The sequence below is a fragment of the Gekko japonicus genome, unplaced genomic scaffold (genome assembly GCF_001447785.1).
Source record: "Gekko japonicus isolate JY-2015 unplaced genomic scaffold, Gekko_japonicus_V1.1 scaffold145, whole genome shotgun sequence".
NCBI lineage: Eukaryota > Metazoa > Chordata > Lepidosauria > Squamata > Gekkonidae > Gekko > Gekko japonicus.
The window spans coordinates 935,755-953,761 of record NW_015173678.1 but is presented as its reverse complement, the minus strand read 5'-3'; the positions used below and the strand labels follow the sequence as shown (position 1 = coordinate 953,761).

Genomic DNA, 18,007 nt, shown 5'->3' with positions numbered 1-18,007 from the left:
CCCTACACGGCAACCCCTTGAGACCATAGGGCTCTGGATAAGATGCCAGTTCTGCAGCTGTGGTCTCCACATCTCAGACCAAGCAGAGTGCATTTGCTTTTGTGCATGGATGTTCTTTGCAACTATTAAAGTAGCAATCCTAAACAAGTCATCACCCTGGTCTCAACACCTGTCATTAAAGGCCCTCAAACTGGAGATGCTGCCGGAGTCCCTTTGCACACCCTTCATCAGTGAGTCACAGCTCCTCCGTGTGACGCCCAGCATTTAGTAAATATGCAGACGTTTGTGCTACTTAAAAGAGGGAAGAAACCAAAATAAGATTTTAATTTCTCTTTTAAGTCCTCTAGCTAGCAGAGTAACTAAAAACCATAAATCTCTATTTGCTTCTACTAGTAGAAAAGGTGAACTCACTGAGGTCTAGGTATTTGGGACCTGGGCCAGATAGGTAAATTCCACATTCCCATGACAGAACAGAAGTGCTTGAGAGGCTGATTTAATAACTCTGTTAATACCTCTGTAATATCAGAATTCAGTGACATCAAAGAGAGTTAACAGGAAACAGGAGTGAAATAGACAAAATGCAGCCCTTTTTTCATACAATGCATTGTTAATTTACAGAACTTGTTCTAGTAGAATTTGGTGACTGACAACTACCACAGCCAAATAAGAGGGGGGGGGGGACTGACTCTCTCAAGCCCCTGAGAACTCAGTGAATTCTGAAGCAGGAGATTGTGAAGGGTGAGGGTAAGATTTCCCGATTCCTTGTGCGCATTGTTCTGTCTAATCGTGGGTCCCTATTGTGATATGAAAAGTATCAAAACCATCTGGCCACCCAGAGACAAGCCAGTGTGGTGTCAGACTGCAGAGTACAGCCTGAAGTTGTCCTGGAATTTCAAATGATCTCCAGATTACAGAGACCTGCTTTCCTGGAGGAAATGAGGAGGAGGAGGAGAGGAGAGGAGGAGATTGGATTTATACCTCACCCTTCACTACCAAAAGGTGTCTCAGAGCGGCTTACAAACGCCTTTCCCTTCCCCTCCCCACAACAGACACCCTGTGAGGTGGGTGGGGCTGAGAGAGCTCTGACAGAAACTGCTCTTTTTTCAAGAACAGCTATGCCAGAATTATGGCTTGCCCAAGGTCATCCAGCCAGGTGCAAGTGGAGGAGTGGGGAATCAAACCCGGTTCTCCCAGATTAGAGTCCGCGCACTTAACCACTACACCAAACTGGCTCTCTTGTGTAGTATCTTCAGAGAGCAAACTGTATGGTATACCATAGATTCTAGGTGAAATGCCTCCCAAATTCCCCCCTCCACAGGCACTGACCCCAAATCTCCAGAAACTCCCCAACCTGGGATTGGCAATCCTACTGGGAAGATCTGGATTCAAACCCCCACCCCCACCTGCCACTAAGCTCATTGGCTGACCCATAGGTCAGTCACTATCCCCTCATCTTATCCTTAAACCTACACAATAGCATTGAGGATAAAATGGGGGGATGCTGTAGGGTTGCCAACTCCTGGTTGGGGAATTCCTGAAAATTTGGGGGTGGATCCTGGGGATGGTGGGGCGAGGGGAGGGACCTCAGCAGGATATAAAGGCATAGAGTCCACCCCTCTGAAGCAGTCATTTTCTCCATGGGAACTGATCTCTGTTGTCTGGAGATCATTTGTAAGGCCAGGAGATCTCCAGGTCCTACCTGGAGGTTGGCAGGCATAGGGAACATCAGCACATATACTGATATAAGCTCCCTGATCAATCAATCAATCAATAACTAAGACAGTGGTTTTCTATGCACCTCAGGAGACTTATCTATTTGCAGAAAAATATCACGTAAATTAATCCAAAAGAAAGATGGGGGAAATCTCACTTAACAAGGTTTAAATAGGCCCAGAATCACTTAATGTTTTGAGGAGCCAAATGTCAGTAAAACAGAACTAAATAAATGGAGGGGGAGAAGTCAGCCTCCTCAGGTCCCTAAGAGCTCACAACACCCTAGACAGGTAAATTTTGTGGGATTTTCAACAGTTGCCCTTTCACAAATTTCTAACAGGCTTCCACCTTGTTTTGAACTATTATTTGCTTTAACATAGTTGTCTAGTGGTCGAAATAGCATTCTGTTAGGAACTGGCCTTATTAATACAGTTGTCACCAAATTCTACTAGAAAAAATAATTCAAACATTTCTGATACATTAAAAATGGTGTTACAAATTGGGCTGGGTTAATGACCGGCTAAAATCTGCACATTTCTGGCAAAGCTTGTCTCTGTGCAAAGGCCTCTGAAACTAGCCTGTCTCCTCTCCACCTACAAAATGGAGTTTAAATTGTTATCTTACCTACTAATTTGTAAAACTAGCTCCACAGGCAGTCCCCACTCATGAGAGAACTTTTAGGACCTAAGTATATAGCTAGAGAGAAAAGCTCCCAGGAGTTCTCAGCTGGTCTCACAAAGTACCAAGCTCCCAGGAGTTCTCAGCTGGTCTCACAAAGTACCAAGTCCTAATCATGTCTGCACATAGAACTTGTCATAGACATAATTACTGATCCTTCAATTCTCACTTTTAGATTCTGGTTCCTACAGAACACTTGTCTACATAAACTGCTAAGTTTGTTAGAAATATAGAAATACTAGGAGTAAAGCCCGTTGTACAAGAAATACAATGAGCTCTAGAAGGAAGCTCCAAGTGAATGTCCCGGCTGTGGCTGGTGGGGCAGCAAAGGGAAGGGGAAAATAGAGGGAGGCAAGCCATGTTTATTTCCTTCTCCTTAGCTATAAGGAAGGGCTGCCTCAAGTCATTTTGCTGCCCCAAGTGGGTAGTATGGGAGGACAGCCTCATGGTAACAGGTATGGTTCCTTCCACCCCTGTCTTATGTTGATTTGGGGTTATGCTGTGACAGCTAAGGTAGAAAAGCACCTCCTCCTATGCCATGTCTTCTGGGTTCCAAGGGTCTAGAAAGCAGTTCCATAGCCAGTTACAGGGTTGCTAACTCTGGTTTGGGAAATATCTGTAGATTTGAGGGGTAGAGCCTGGGGAGGGCAGGGTTTGGGGTGCGGAGGGACCTCAGCAGGGTATAATGCCATAGAGTCCATTGCCCAAAGCAGCCATTTTCTCCAAGAGAACTGATCTTGGAGATCTCCAGATGCTGCCTGGAGGCTGGCAATACTAAGGGGAGGGCCAGACCTGTAGATTTGAGGGGTAGAGCCTGGGGAGTGCAGGGTTTGGGATATGGAGGGACTTCAGCAGGGTATAATGCCATAGAGTCCACTGCCCAAAGCAGCCATTGTAATAGCTGGGAAATTTTCTGTAGGTGAAATGATGTGCTGTGGCTGGGAAACACGGTGATTTCTGGGAGATCTCCAGGCCCCACAGGGAGATTGGCAACTCCAGTGACCGTTTAAGGGAAGATTGGGATATGTATTTTACCTCAGGACACATTGAATGACTCCCAACAGCAACAGTGAATTGTTTAGAATGTTAGAGGCAAAGGCCAATCAGGCCGCATATGGAAATGACCTCTGTGTTCCGACTGGCTACTGGGAGGAGAGGAACAGCAAACTGTTTAGAATACTGTAGGCGAGACTCAGGCAACGCACCCAGGGGATTGGCATACCTTTGGAGTGGCAGCTGAGGAAGCCAAAGGCTGTGGGAGCGTGTGGAGCATTCACACCAAAAGAGAATTATATATAAGGAGAGATTACCACTATTGATATTTACTACAGGTTTCTTTGACTCAGAGCAAGAAACTGGAATAAAAATTCTTGAACAACCTGGATACAGGCAGCTGTTTAATACACATTCAGGTGTTAACTAAGGCTTAGCCTTATCTTATATAGATACTGACCTGGGAACAACCCCCCCCCCTGAGCGCAATAGGACTTACTTTTGAGTAAGCTTGCATAGGATTTCACCGTAAGTGTATTGTATCACTATACCAAACTCATTTAAGTTGCTTAATACCAGGCATCAGTTCTGAAAGTACACAGTCAGTGCCCCGTTATTATTAAGAATTCATATATTTTTCTGAATATACACAAACATTCAAAAACCTATCCCAGATATTAGGGATCTGTAGATCTCCAAGGACCAAGTATCATCTTGCAACTAAACTGCTCTAGTCAAACCACGGCATCCCATGCATACCGCAGAAAGTTACCATCAGTAATTTCTTATAAACCAAGAAAACTGGCAAACTCTCAGCAGAAGTGACACCAGTTAAGCCCCTGCTTATACTATTCTTCCCTTAGCAGTACAAAAGATTATACTACCAGGGGAGCACATTCTGCTACTTTAAACTTGTCAGAAATACACATAACATGATACTCATGGAAAAGGGGCACTGTCCTCCATTCTGGGTTTGGCAAAGTATCTTATAGCCAATATGCACCCCTGGAAAAGCTAAACATAATGTTGTATAGGTTTCTGCCCCCAAGCCTGTCCAGGAATGAGGGGAAGCCTATACTTTTACAATACATTAAACAATAACCCAGAAAGGTATGCTATCCTCTCTGGATTTCAGAAAAATATGCCACCAGAATCCCTTTTTAACTAGTCCCGGCTTTTCCCCAAGGGAGGGATTCCAAACCTTTAGGTTAGCCTCTGGGACAGAACACACTAACACCTCCTCAGAGATGCACCAAGCCTATTTCCTGTGCCTACCTGGCCACACACTATCATTGAGTATTGTCCCGGCCGGGGTCTGACGGCAGCGCCAGGGGGAGTGCCGACCCGGGATGACCCAAGACTTACCGGGGTCCCGACGAGGGAGGCGACCCTGGCGACGACACAGAACGGGCGGCCGGCAGCAGCAGGAGCCGAGTGGAACGCCGGCGGAGCCGGGCGAGCGGCGCTGGTCTGAGGTCTACTCTCCGGCTCCGAGAACAACCCATCCTCGGCTCCTACCCTCATCGTATGCCTTGGAGGGGACATACTGAACTCTAGGGAGCCCACCTGGCAGGAAGTTGGCGACCGGCGGACAGGCAGATCGCGACAAGTATTAAGTGTGCATCTCTGAGGAGGTGTTAGTGTGCTCTGTCCCACAGGCTAACCTAAAGGTTTGGAATCCCTCCCTTGGGGAAAAGCCGGGACTAGTTAAAAAGGGATTCTGGTGGCTTGTTGTTCTGAAATCCAGAGAGGATAGCATACCTCTCTGGGTTGTTGTTTAAGGTACTTGAAAAGTATAAGGTTTCTCTCTCATCCTGGACAGGCTTGAGGGCAAGAACCCTATACATGGTGGCCTTAGCTTGTGGGATCTATGAACTGGAATTCAGTTGCAAAAATCGTGGGTGCATTCCCCTGGGCAGAGCTTGCATAGACTATGAGGAAGTTTTTGTTATTTTAAAAGTGTTAGCTAGGAATTTTGGACATGGCTAAGGGAGGTGAAAATTGCTCTCTGGAAGGTGTTTCTCATCACTGTTGATGACGTGAGGGACCAGGGCGAGTTCTGGGTTGCGAACTCCTGGAATCCCCTGCCTGGATTTTGGCAACCAAGAGCCTTTGAGCTAACCATGCTGAGATCAACTTGGAGCTGTCCAGCAGAAGGTGCTGAAATCTGCAGCTTTTTTGGCTGAATGCTGCTTGGAATGGATTTCGGAGAGCACCAGCCTTCACGATCTGTCCCATGGAACGACTTCTGTCCTTGATTGAGCTGTTCTACCGCCTGTCGTCTAACAATGTGCTGTCTTGGAGGGTCCAGAAGCGTCTACTCCAGAGGAGGCAGCTGTGTTTGCACAAAGCGTGCTGAGCATCGGGAACGGAGCAGCGAGAGATCTAGTCTCCCACGTGCAGAGAAGCCTTTCCCCAAAGCCACAGCCAGCGCACTCTACCTGTCAGCGGAGAAGAGGGAATCTACTCCTGCTTCGCCGTCAAGATGTGTGTGAATGAGTGCTAATCTCCACACCATAGTTGTGCAGCTTGTCCTGTGTGGCAAGCATGAAGAAGATGCAAGAAGCCTTCACCCATGCCAAGTTCTCCAAGCCTAACCTCAGGCTCTCAGCATGCAGCTGTGTGGACAAAGGATAATGTGGACTGGGGAGGGTTGAGTGTTTCCTTCTGGAGTGCAAGTAACCCTGTTAAGCTTGTGGGTTGTTTTGTTCAGGGGTTGGGATGGCCTCTGCCTGCCTGTGTGTTTGCCTCTGTGCCTGTCTGTCTGTCTGTGTGTTCCCTAAGATTCTGCGGCTCCCATGGGAGCGCAATGATCTCTGAGAGAGGGGGGGGGGGGAATGGGCTTGTCCTGGCAAAGCTCTTCGCTGGCCAAGGTCCTGAAGCCCAGCTCTACATGGGCCCCGGTCCTGAAGTCCCTCGACCACCCCCCTTTGCAGAGAGAGAGAGGGACACAATTATTTCACTGAAGTGTAAGGGGGTTGAGCTGAAATCTTGAGGATTGCTGTGTGTTGAGGCTTGGCGTAAGTCTCATTGTTGGTATGCAAGCTTTGCCTTGCTTGCCTGTGTGTCTGTGGGAGTGGGTTGGGATGCCAGGGTGGATCCCTCCTTACACTCCAGACCCCCTTGTGGTGTCTCTACGACAGCTGTGGGTAACTGATGTGACATCTTGTGTGGCTAGGATAAAGACAAAATGTGTCCTTTTGTGTGGCTGGAAAGCCAAATGATTCTAACCACCCTGAATCAGAATGTGCTGGTGCTGTGCAATTTCTGACCTTGCAAGATTATGATTTTTTTTATGTGAATGGTCTAACCTGTTTGCTTTCTGTAATGAGCTGTGTTCTGACTCCCCCCCCTTTCTGTAAACTTGAAATGTTTTTGTAAGTTATGCCTGAAGTGGAATTGGGAGCTTCATGAAACTGAAATGGTTTTTGTTCTGTGCATTGTTTCTGTATTCATTATGTAATGCTGTACTCTGTAAGTGCCTATTGACTCTGTTGTGTTACTTAGTGTAGCCTCACCTATATGCATGTAAGCTGAGGAATAGATTAGATGAAAATTGAGGTATTTACCCTGAATTTCCATCTTTAAGGGGGAGGGTGTATAGAAATATTGATTTCTAAATGTCTCCTGCATTCTCCTGTTCTGTCTTTTGGTAACAGGCTGTTCCTTACTTCCTGTTACAAGCCAAATGGTAGGCCCAGATGGCCTCAATAGCCATGCCATAAACCACATTCCTTCACACCTCTAAAGGGGGAGGCAGGCCTCATGCAAGAAGGCACGTAGGCGATGGGAGGCTGGAGTTGGGGGCCATGTGACTGCAGGCATGGTTTCCAAACTCCCAGCCTATCTTCTCACGTCGCTATGACAACTACGGACACACCCCATTCCACTCCCTATTGGCTCCTGGCCAGGGCTAATTTGGGACCAGGATTGCACTATATCTGGTCATTCCCAATGAGAGAATTCTTTCTCCTGCTGGGCTCTCTGGTGTTCTGTTCACCTGAAATGCTGTCCTGCCATGCTGTCTGCTGGAGAACAAAGGGTTGCTTTGTGCTCTAGAGCACATGGAGGGCAAAGAGGGGATTTTCCTCCTCAAAATCCCTTGGTGAGACCTGGATTATCACAATGGACAATCTTGAACTCTTGGAAGCTCCTGCATGTGGTAACTATGAATTATTAATGTTTAGTCAAGGCAAACTGCCCTAGCCTTTCTTGTTTTGAAATCCTTATGGTCTAATTGCAATACTCTGTGCTGAATAAAATATTATTTTTGTTTCTAACCTGTTTTGATGTTGTAACTGGGATTCCAAGCCTATTTCCTGTGCCTACCTGGCCACACACTACCATTGAGTATTAAGTGTGCATCTCTGAGGAGGTGTTAGTGTGTTCAGTCCCAGAGGCTAACCTAAAGGTTTGGAATCCCTCCCTTGGGGAAAAGCCGGGACTAGTTAAAAAGGGATTCTGGTGGCTTATTGTTCTGAAATCCAAAGAGGATAGCATACCTCTCTGGGTTGTTGTTTAAGGTACTGGAAAAGTATAGGGTTTCTCTCTCATCCTGGACAGGCTTGAGGGCAAGAACCCTATACAAATGTCCCCTCTCCTCAGGCACACAGCAGAAAGCCAACTTTGCAGATGATACAACTCAAACCACTCCCTATTTGTTCAATGGAATAAATCCCCTACAGAGTTCTACTTGCAGATACATAAGAACATAAGAGAAGCCAATGTTGGATCAGGCCAATAGCCCATCTAGTCCAACACTCTGTCACACAGTGGCCAGAAATACCAGGCGCCATCAGGAGGTCCAACAGTAGGGCCAGGACACTAGAAGCCCTCCCACTGTTGCCCCCCCCCAAGCACCAAGAATACAGAGCATCACTTGCCCCAGCCTGAGAGTTCCTATCTATACTTTGTGGCTAATAGCCATTGATGGACCTCTGCTCCATATGCTTATCTAATTCCTTCTTGAAGCTGTCCATGCTTATAGCTGCCGCCACCTCCTGTGGCAGGGAATTCCATGTGTTAATCACTCTTTGGATGAAGAAGTACTTCCTTTTATCTGTTGTAACCCGACTGCTCAGCAATTTCATTGAGTGCCCATGAGTTCTTGTATTGTGAGAAAGGGAGAAAAGTACCAGGTTGGGTGCCTTAGAGCAGTCACCCTCTCAAATTAAAGTTGTGGAACACACCTTAAGTATGAAATACCACTGAAAACTAACAGAAGGGGGATCAGCAGATGATTAGATGGCTAGGTCAGCATACGAATTCCTTGACTGCTTCCAAAAAGTGTAAATTCACCTCCTCTGAGAAGACCAGTATAGGAGGGGATATGAAATCTTTGTGCTCAATGACTCATTCTGCTCCTGGGCAGCCCTGCAGGAATTAATTAAGGTGCACGAGCAGGTCCTGATAGGGCCTCCAACTGCCTGGAGGGGGAAACAGTGTAGAAATGGGTAACTGAAGCTTTTCATGGCACAGTGATCAATCACATCCCACTAAGCCTCTATGAAAGGGACTACATATTCTTCTCCAGGTCTGTTGGCAACTCTAGGTGCTGAAGAGCCAACTGTGAGGGATGCTCTAGCTTTGAATTACATAAAATGAAGCAGGAGGTTAGACTAAGTGGCCTCTAACACCCATTCCAACCTTAAGCAAAGTCAAGTCAACAAATAAAGTGGTTGATGAATCAGGTATTACTAAGAAATTTTAAAAAACCATAATTTAAGGAGAGACATTGCTCCAGAGTGCTTAGATTATCAGAATTTCTTCATCTTCTGAATTATCTGAATTACTAGAAAACCCCAACAGCCTCTTGAGAATGTACAGAATATGTTATTGAGGATGTGGACTACAGTTCTTGTTTGTTTGTTTTTTTAAAAGCCAAGGACTGAAGAATTGCTGTTCCTAAACTATTCTGCATACTAGTCTAACGGTGCTGAGTGTAAACTTGTGGCCATTGCCAGACTCTTTAACAGATGTGCTTGCAAAGTTTATGCTACCATATGTTTATTCATCTTCCAGGTGCCATAAGACATTGTATTGTTCTAGCTACAAGAGGTTCTCTAGCTACAAGACTGGCAGAGGTTCTCTTTTGAAACTGGTGAAACACCACTTGATTCTAAGCATGGTCACACCCAGAAATGTCAACATCTTACTTCCTGGCAATTATGGTTAGGGTTACAGCCTAAGGCATCTCTCTCTCTCTCTCTCTCTCTCTCTCTCTCTCTCTCTCTCTCTCTCATTTGCTTGTTCTTCAGGGGTTCCATGTTCTTTATAACATTACAGCCTCTATATGTAAGGACATATTTATTTGTATTTATTTATTTACTTCAATTTATATCCTGCCCTCCCTTGCAAGGCAGGCTCAATATGGTCTGAGCACACCCCAGATTCACTGAGAGAGATTTCAGTCACATTGCTACTATTCAAGCCTGTTTTGACATGAAAAATACACATGTCAAGAAGTGTACCTGCATCCAGGTGCCAATTCCTTTTGCTGACCACCTGGGGTGAAAGAGAAAGATCTTAATTGGCCTGCTTCAGGGTCTGCTCATGGGCCCTTCAGCACTGTCTTCTGTTGTTTACAGCTGGCCTTGGAGATGGCAGGAAAGTGCAGTTTCAGCCATGGGATATTGTAGGTTGCAGTTGAAGAATCCTGGCCCTTAGGAATGAAATAAGGCTTGAGATTTCTCCCAGCAGCAGACAAAGCAAAAAATAACTGAATTCAGCTGATGTTGCTTTGCTTTTATTGCCTGACTGACAGTGGCAAGCCCAATAAGAAGAGGGAGAACAGAGGACCAATAAGCCTCCCATCTTGAACAAAGGGCAGCAGCCCTACATGGGATGACCTTCCACTCTTCACCAGCAGCCTCATACTGAAGGGTCAGAAGAGTTGATTGTTTGCAATTCCTTCATGGGCAATTAATGTCACAGACCAGTGTTACAAAGGCAGCCCACTGCATATCAGTTCTGGCCAGCATCTGAGCAAGCCCATCAAACCTCATGGAGCAGGAAATATTTTGTAGTACCCTTCTTAGACAATGCCAACTAACTTCATAAGAACCACTCAAACTTCTATGCATTCAAATTAAACTCCATGGAAATGTAAAAGAGAGTAAGAGTGTTAGATGGGAGGTGTTTTACTAGTTTGAAGTGCCAGGAGTACTACCAAAGCATCCACTTTTAAAGCAAGCACACATATAGACATGTAGATGTACAAGCGGGAGACACTGTACTCTTTCACGTGAGTTTTTATATAATTCAAAAGGACTGGAAGACTTCAATATAATTTTCTACTGAAGGGGGAGGGAAGGTAAAATGTCAAAGACGTTCCCCAAAGTTGGCCGCATGGTGAGGTCAAATATTTTCAGACACAAAAATGATCAGTAGTTAAAGTGACTTCCACAATTACATGAAAAACTGGAACAACACAGAACAGATCTCAATACAAAACTCTCCAATGAAAGTAGATCACATTAGTCACCTGCCAGTGAACAACAACATCTCAACTCAAAACTACCTTTCTAAGAGAAACACTCTGACAGCCTTTACAGCAGGCCAGGAATTGGGGTGCTTTTCACATCAGCTCTAGCAATCGATTCCATAACTGTGGACCAACATATGAAAATACCCAGGAAATGTACATAGGCACAGCATGTCAACTGTGACAGGAAAACTGAAAGGAAGAACTGCGACGAGGCGAACAGCTAATGCAGGTGTCGGTACAGACACACCATTCTTTGGATACAGAGGTCCGAGCTCGTGAAGAACTTTAAAAGGAAACCCAGCACCATGAATTGAACCTGGGAGCCAGCACCTTCCACCAAATTTTGGCAAGAGCCTTTAACTTTTCTTACCATGATTTTATCAGCCAGGAAGAGCAAAGATCAAATTTGAGGACAGAGGCATAATCCCAAGAATCCTGCCCACACAGATAAGAAAATTCAGTCCTAAACAACACACATAACCCTGACAAACAGATCCTTCTGATGCCTGTTGTATCCAGGTTGGGCTTCATTCTCAAAGAAAGTTTCACTTCCTGCTCCTGTATTGTGAAATGGACTGCCAGAGCTGGTGGGAAAAACCACCCTCTGATAGGGGCTTGCTTCTAGGTCTTCCTAGAAACAAAAAGTGGACTGCTTGACCTGCTGCAGATGCAATGGAGGCAAAGAAGAAGGTCCTTCACTGCTATCACTGCCACTCCATAGGCCAACAACTGCAGTGGGTGGTATGTTCTGTCTACTTCACAGTGACTTTTCCACCAACATAAGATTCCTGCTGGATCAGACTAGTGAGGATTCATCTAGTCCAGCATCCTCTTTTACATTGTGGTGAAACTCTTGTCCTCGAGGGCCAACAAACAGAGCATGGAGGCAGAGGCCTTCCCTTAATGTTGCCTCCCAGCTCTGATTAATTAATTAATCTATCAGCTCTGAGTCTGGAGGTTCTCTTTAGTCACCACCATGAATCTCTTCCATGAATCTGTCTAATTCACTCATGGCCATCATTATATCCATTGGCAGTGAATTCCACAATGTAATCACTTGCTGACTAAAGAAGTGGTCCCTTTGGCGTATCCTGAATCTAGTGCTCATCAATGTCATCAGGTGGAGAATCGTACAAAATATTTCAAATTAGGCCAAACAATAGACCTATACCAAACCATTACAATATTGGCTGTTTCATTTTCAATTCCTTCCCTAATACTCCATAACATTTGTCACCACTGCCATGCAGTGATAAATTGGGTATCCTCTGCAAACCTGCCCACTACACTGTTCACTGCCAATTCCAATTTATGAACCAACTAGAAGAAAGGCCCATTGCGGCAATAAATGCAACGGTCTCTAGAGGAGGGCCCAGGTGAGTGCGTTGTCATGGAGCAGGCACCCCCCCCGCAGCGGCTCTCCGCTGCCACCTCCGCTGCCTGGGTTGGACAGCAGGAGGCGGCTGACGCCATGGCAGCCCTGCAGCACGGAGGGCTGCTGGTGGTGCCAGATGATGACAGGGTGGCTGGCGGAGGGGCACCCTCCTGCCTCCGCCACCGCCTCATCTTCAGCCGCTTCCGAGTCCGCCAGCAACTGAGCATCATAGCCGGGTGTGGCAGAGCACTTGTGGAAGCGGACCAGGGGCCCGCAAGGTAAGTGGGAGTGGCTTGGGGGGGAGTCGTATATACTGACCTTGTCATGTCCTGGTCCCCATCAGGACTCACAGAAAGTCGGCGGCGGGACAGAAGGCCACCGACAACCCCCACCATTGCCAGAGGTGCCCCACGGCCCCTGACCCTCCTGGAGGTACAGAGAAGCGCGAGGCTGGGCAAAGCAGTGCAGAGGCCCATGGCAAAGGAAACAAGACAAAACTGGGGCCAATATAGAACCAATAATACACTCTGAACCATGAGTAGTATGCTAGATACAATTGCTTGGGGCCAATATAGAACCAATAATACACTCTGAACCATGAGTAGTATGCTAGATACAATTGCTTTATACTAGATAGTTACTATAAAGTATACAAAATTTCCCCAAATATTTACAACAATAAGAAAACAATAGAATATCAGTGGCTGCCAACAGCCCCAAAATAACAGTGGAATTCCTAAACAGTTACTGTTGGCAGTCAAAAAAGTAGAGGGCTTAATGAGCTGAAAGCTACTGGAGCTTGACGAAGCAGCCGGCTTACACTTGGTTTCGTCTAGTGACTTCCTCATAAGCAGCTTAACTGTTGTTGTATATAAGTTTTCTTAATATGTGTATTTTCTTGGTTTTTAAGATACTCCTCTAGAGTTGCTACCTTTAATATAGGGACTAGCCCTTATTTCCTTGGACCATATCTCCTATGGGACCTGTCCTTGATAGACTAAGCTTCTTAGCCAAAGGTCTCAACTTGGTGCCCCCTAAGAAATTTAAATGCCCCCTGAAAAAGGAAATCCTGGCTACGGGCCTGATCTGGACCCAGAGACTTATTTTTGCTTGCCTTACTGTCAGCTTACATTTGTTTTGCCAGACTTTGTACTCCTTTCAACTCACTTCACTTGGGCAGAACTTTCACTCCCCCCCCCGAATGTACACAAACTCCTTGCCTTGACTTAGTTTGCTAACCATGCTGATAATCCTTTGGACCTTCCCAACCTGTGATATGCATTCTGTCTGAGCTTCAAGTAGCACGGCTTTAAATATGTTCCAAACATGCTGGAAGGATATGATTCTCTTCATGCTTTCTTTCAGCATCCTGACTAGTTCCCTCATTTTAATGAATTTCCCTATATTGAAATCAAAAGTGATTGCCTTGGACTTTGGGGGTAACTTTCCATTGAAATAACTGCTAAACTTGATAGCAATGTGGTCACTGTTCCCAAATAGTGGAACAACATATGTATCTCATATCAAGTTCTCAGGCCCCACTCAGAACCCAATCCATGGTCACGAGTATTACCCCTCTAGTCACTTCTGTGATCAACTGTTCCAATGTACAGTCATCCAAAAATCTCACCAACAACTCTCAGTGTTTCCATACCCATTTCATGTCCCCTACCTTCCAGTAAACCATAGTAATGAGATTCTATGGGATCGGGGAAGAGGGCACTGAGAAGCAACCTTGTACAGAGCCTGAAGTAGTTCTTCATTCTAGGATGGCATTAAAACACCAAGTTGCTGGCATTAAATTAAATAAATAGGTAGGTAGATAAAACCTTTATTGCCTTAAGCAGACCACCAGCCAACTGACTGGTAAAAAATGGCACATTCAGTTCATGCCTTCTCATGTGTTTTGAGCCCAACACAAACTTGTGGAACAACCAGAAATCCATGGGCACAGCTTGACAAAATAATTCCTGCCTGAATGTCGAATCTCCCAGAGCCACAATCCAAGATGTTTCCAGCACTAAGTCCAAGGTGACCTTACCAGTTCAGCTAGGTCACCCAGCAGCACCACACAGATGGTAAACCAACAAGAGCCAAAATAGTCCCTGGCTTCTAACACAAGGAATGCACAATCAAAACCAGATACTAGTTACTCTGCATGGTTAGAGCAATTTGCCACACATATTTTACAACTGCCTGCCACGGAGGCTGTCACTAGAGGGCAGCAAATTACAAGTCCAAAGAGAGAAGGGGCAGATGACTGACAACCCCACTCTCCCTCCTGGCCAGACAGACAAGCAGTCAATAAAATTCCATATAATGAATGATACAACAAACAGGATATCAGTAAGGTTCAAGGATTATTATTAAATTACTGCTGATCAGGATCTGGGGAAATCAAATATTTAAAGAGAGGTGACAATATTCATGCCATTTTAAATTAATATACATGTGAAATTGTAATGTACTCTAACAATCTAATTAAAAGCTTTTTCTAAATTGTTGGTAAGAGGAAGAAATAGACACCTGTCCTCCCACCTTGTATAAACAAACAATTCAGTAAAATGGATATGGCCCCTTGAAAAAATCCTACTGATAAAATTGTATCCGTGCCAAGAACAATTTAGAGGTTATTTTTATATTGATGGAGTGGCTAAGATACGGATTTCTGTGATTTTTAAACCAACAATACTTTAAATTGTGAATCATTAATATGCTACAAAATGTATACACATTTATTTTCCCATGGAGCAATTCCCATCTTCATGTTTCTAAAGCCCCAGCCCCGATCCAGCATCAACAGCTTGACAACTGTATAAACAGTGAGAATGTATGTAGGGAGTCTCATTCAGGGGGAAAGGAACTTGATGAGCTTTATTTCCCTAATCTCCAGTAGCAGCTACTTGTCCAAGGGCCCTTACAAATCAAGCAACAGCATGGTAAATTGACTGAACCAGATCGCAAACAGCTTCAATCTGAGCCAAGTTCACAACAGAAGTCTTGTACATTTGGGGGGAGGGGGGTGCACAAGAAGATACGTACCCATCTATTTGCATTCTAAATTTAAACAAACGTTTAACATGTATGGTCTCCGAAAGACTACAAAAACAAAAAGGAGTGGGCCTTAAGAAACTGGAGGGGAGGAGTGTTATCACTTGTGGGCATTACCAAATTGGTGTCTGCAACAACCACACAAAATAATGCAGAGTTGATTATAGAATTGCTGGTCATCCCTCCAAAATCCATTTGACCGCAGACCATGCTGGGATACTATATAATTAAAAATGACTGCCATGAGCAATAGCAGGTCTATCCCACCAGGCAGCGTCTCTGCAAAACCACAAGTGAGCACCACTTTCAAATAGACAGGAACAGTGCAATTAACCAGGATGCAATTCTTTTTGTGCTATACTCATGTCAAGATATCAGATCCTTTTATCCCCTGGAATTTGCTTACATAAATCTTCCATTATATAAATGTAACTGACGTATCTAGAGTGAGGTTAGGAGAGAATTTGTAGAATAAAATGAAAGGCTCCCTGCAAGGAAGGGGTGCTGTGTCCTGAACTGGACATTTAATTATTGTAGTCTGGCGACAGTGACAAGGCTGCTTTCGAGCCCCCAGACTGCCTTTCCACGGGCCCCGCGGCGACCAAAGGCGCGCGAGCCATTTCAGCATCCTGGACAGGGCATCTTCCAAGCACCAGGCTCGCGAAGCCTTCGGCCGCAGCCTGTTCACACGCGCCCGCGAGACTCCCGGACACACCCGGGCCTGAGAAGCGGGTGAACAGCTGCTCCGCGGCCCGGCGGAAGACTCGCGGGGTTCCATTTTAGCTCCAGGGAGCCGAGCTGAGGAACATTCTGGCACGAAGGAGGGGGGTCCCCTGCGCTGAGCTGCTCTGGTCTCTCGCCTCGCCCAACCAGAGCCTCCGCGGCCGGCAGCGCGGTGGGCCGCGAGCGCGTCTCGAGCCCGGGGCACCCCTCCCAAACCACCCACCCGTGCGCCGCCCGTGCGTGCCTTGGCGTGGGGGGTGTCTCCGTGCCGGGAGGCCCCTGCTGCGTCCTGTGCATGACGGCGGCGATCTGCTTCCTTTCCTCCGCGCTGAGCCGGCTCAGGTCCTCCTGCACGCCGGCTGGAATAGAGGCCGGCCCTCGCGCCCCGCCATCCGCCGCGCTTTCGGCCCCCTCGCCCTCCAGGCTCGCCTCGTTGCCCATGGCTCCCTACAGGCGTCCGAGAAAGGCACGTCGCTCCAGCCGCCTTCGCGTCCCGGGGATCTCGGAGCAGCGAGGTCCCCTCGCGGTAGGGATGGATTGCCCCCCCCCCTTCCCCGGCTGCCGGAGAAACAGACGAGAACGGGGCCCAGAGCGCGCTCCTCCTCCACGCTCCCCCGCCTGAGCCACAGAGCGCATGCTCCTCCGTGCATAAGGCGAACGAGCGTTGTGCCTCGCCTCTTCTCCCCTGCAGTCAGAGTAGCGCCCCCCCCCCAGCCCAGCCCAGTAGTCCAGCATTTAAAGGTTCCGCGTTACACACTGCAGAAGAGGCTCCGGGGTTACACGCAAAAAACATTCTTAACTTCGGTTAACCCTTTGAAAGGTGCTAAACATGTCGAGAGCACATACATACACCTGCTCTCTACTTTTCAAACACACACACTGAAGGTATGGTTGCTGAGATGTCAACATCATGCCTTTCTGGCCTGCTTCTCAGCGAAAAGGCCCCCTGAGGCTAGCTTTCAAAATAGCACACAAGAAATACAAATTTATCAGATTGCAATGAGAGATAAAAAATGCCATAAAAATAGCAAAACCAGAAACGCATCTGACCTGCAACGGACAGTCCAGCATGTTCTCATTAAATCGAATTAACAGTGGGTAAAACAATTCAAACCATACACAATGTAGCATCTCGTCATTTTGGCCCCTTAACTGTATGCATTCTCACGAAGACAGAGAAATTGGCACAACATACACTGTTTCATGCCATTGCTGCTTTTTAATCTCTGAACTCTCTCATCCCCAAGAGCCTTGGGGTTAAATGTCAATTAGACATTTTTGCTACTAGCTAATTCCTTCTCTCAGCCCACTGAGTCTCCAGTCCTTTCTCAAGAAAACATCAGAACAGTTGTTCTGATCAGACCAGATCAGACCAATGGTACATCTAGTCCAGCATGCCATTTCACCAAACAGCCTCAGAAAAGGAAGAGCCCCACCTAGGGTTGCCAGGTGCACTTACCTGACTATAGTGAAGAATCCAGTCCTAAGATGACTAACCATGTAATAAACAGACTGGCATACAAGACGCTAAATATATTAAACATTATATCAGTTATATTATTGATTTCAAAGTGTAACTGTAAATAACATCATTGTGCCAATAAATACAATTAATAAGGATACATGCAGTAATTGTGATTATTAAAATACATGAAGTTATTGTAATTATTATGAAGTTATTGTGATTGTTGATGAGAACCTCCGGATTGAGTTCCATTTCGTCTCTTCGTCTGAACAAATTTTCAATATAAAACAATTTATACAGCAAATATCATAATATGTTTTTCAAAGTTTTTTCAAAAAAAATTTACAAACAATTTTTAGAAACATATTTTACCAAAAAAGAATTCAGAAAAAAGATCCATGGTTAAATACCTTCAATAAGTGTTTCAAAAAGTCCTATAATTTCCCCATTCTAATATTTCTAGTCGCAATTCCTGCGTGTCATATAAACATTTGTAAAAAATTGTTTGTAAAAATCCGGAGGT

General features: G+C 45.8%; 1 protein-coding gene across 1 annotated transcript in view; it reads right to left on the bottom strand.

Moving 5' to 3' along the window:
• Positions 1-16,460, bottom strand: part of PCLO (piccolo presynaptic cytomatrix protein) — a 271,526-nt gene extending 255,066 nt beyond the window's left edge. The window contains 1 exon segment of the mRNA XM_015422970.1: positions 16,264-16,460. Within this exon segment, the coding sequence (XP_015278456.1) occupies positions 16,264-16,460 (197 nt within the window).
• Between the last annotated feature and the right edge of the window lie 1,547 nt (positions 16,461-18,007).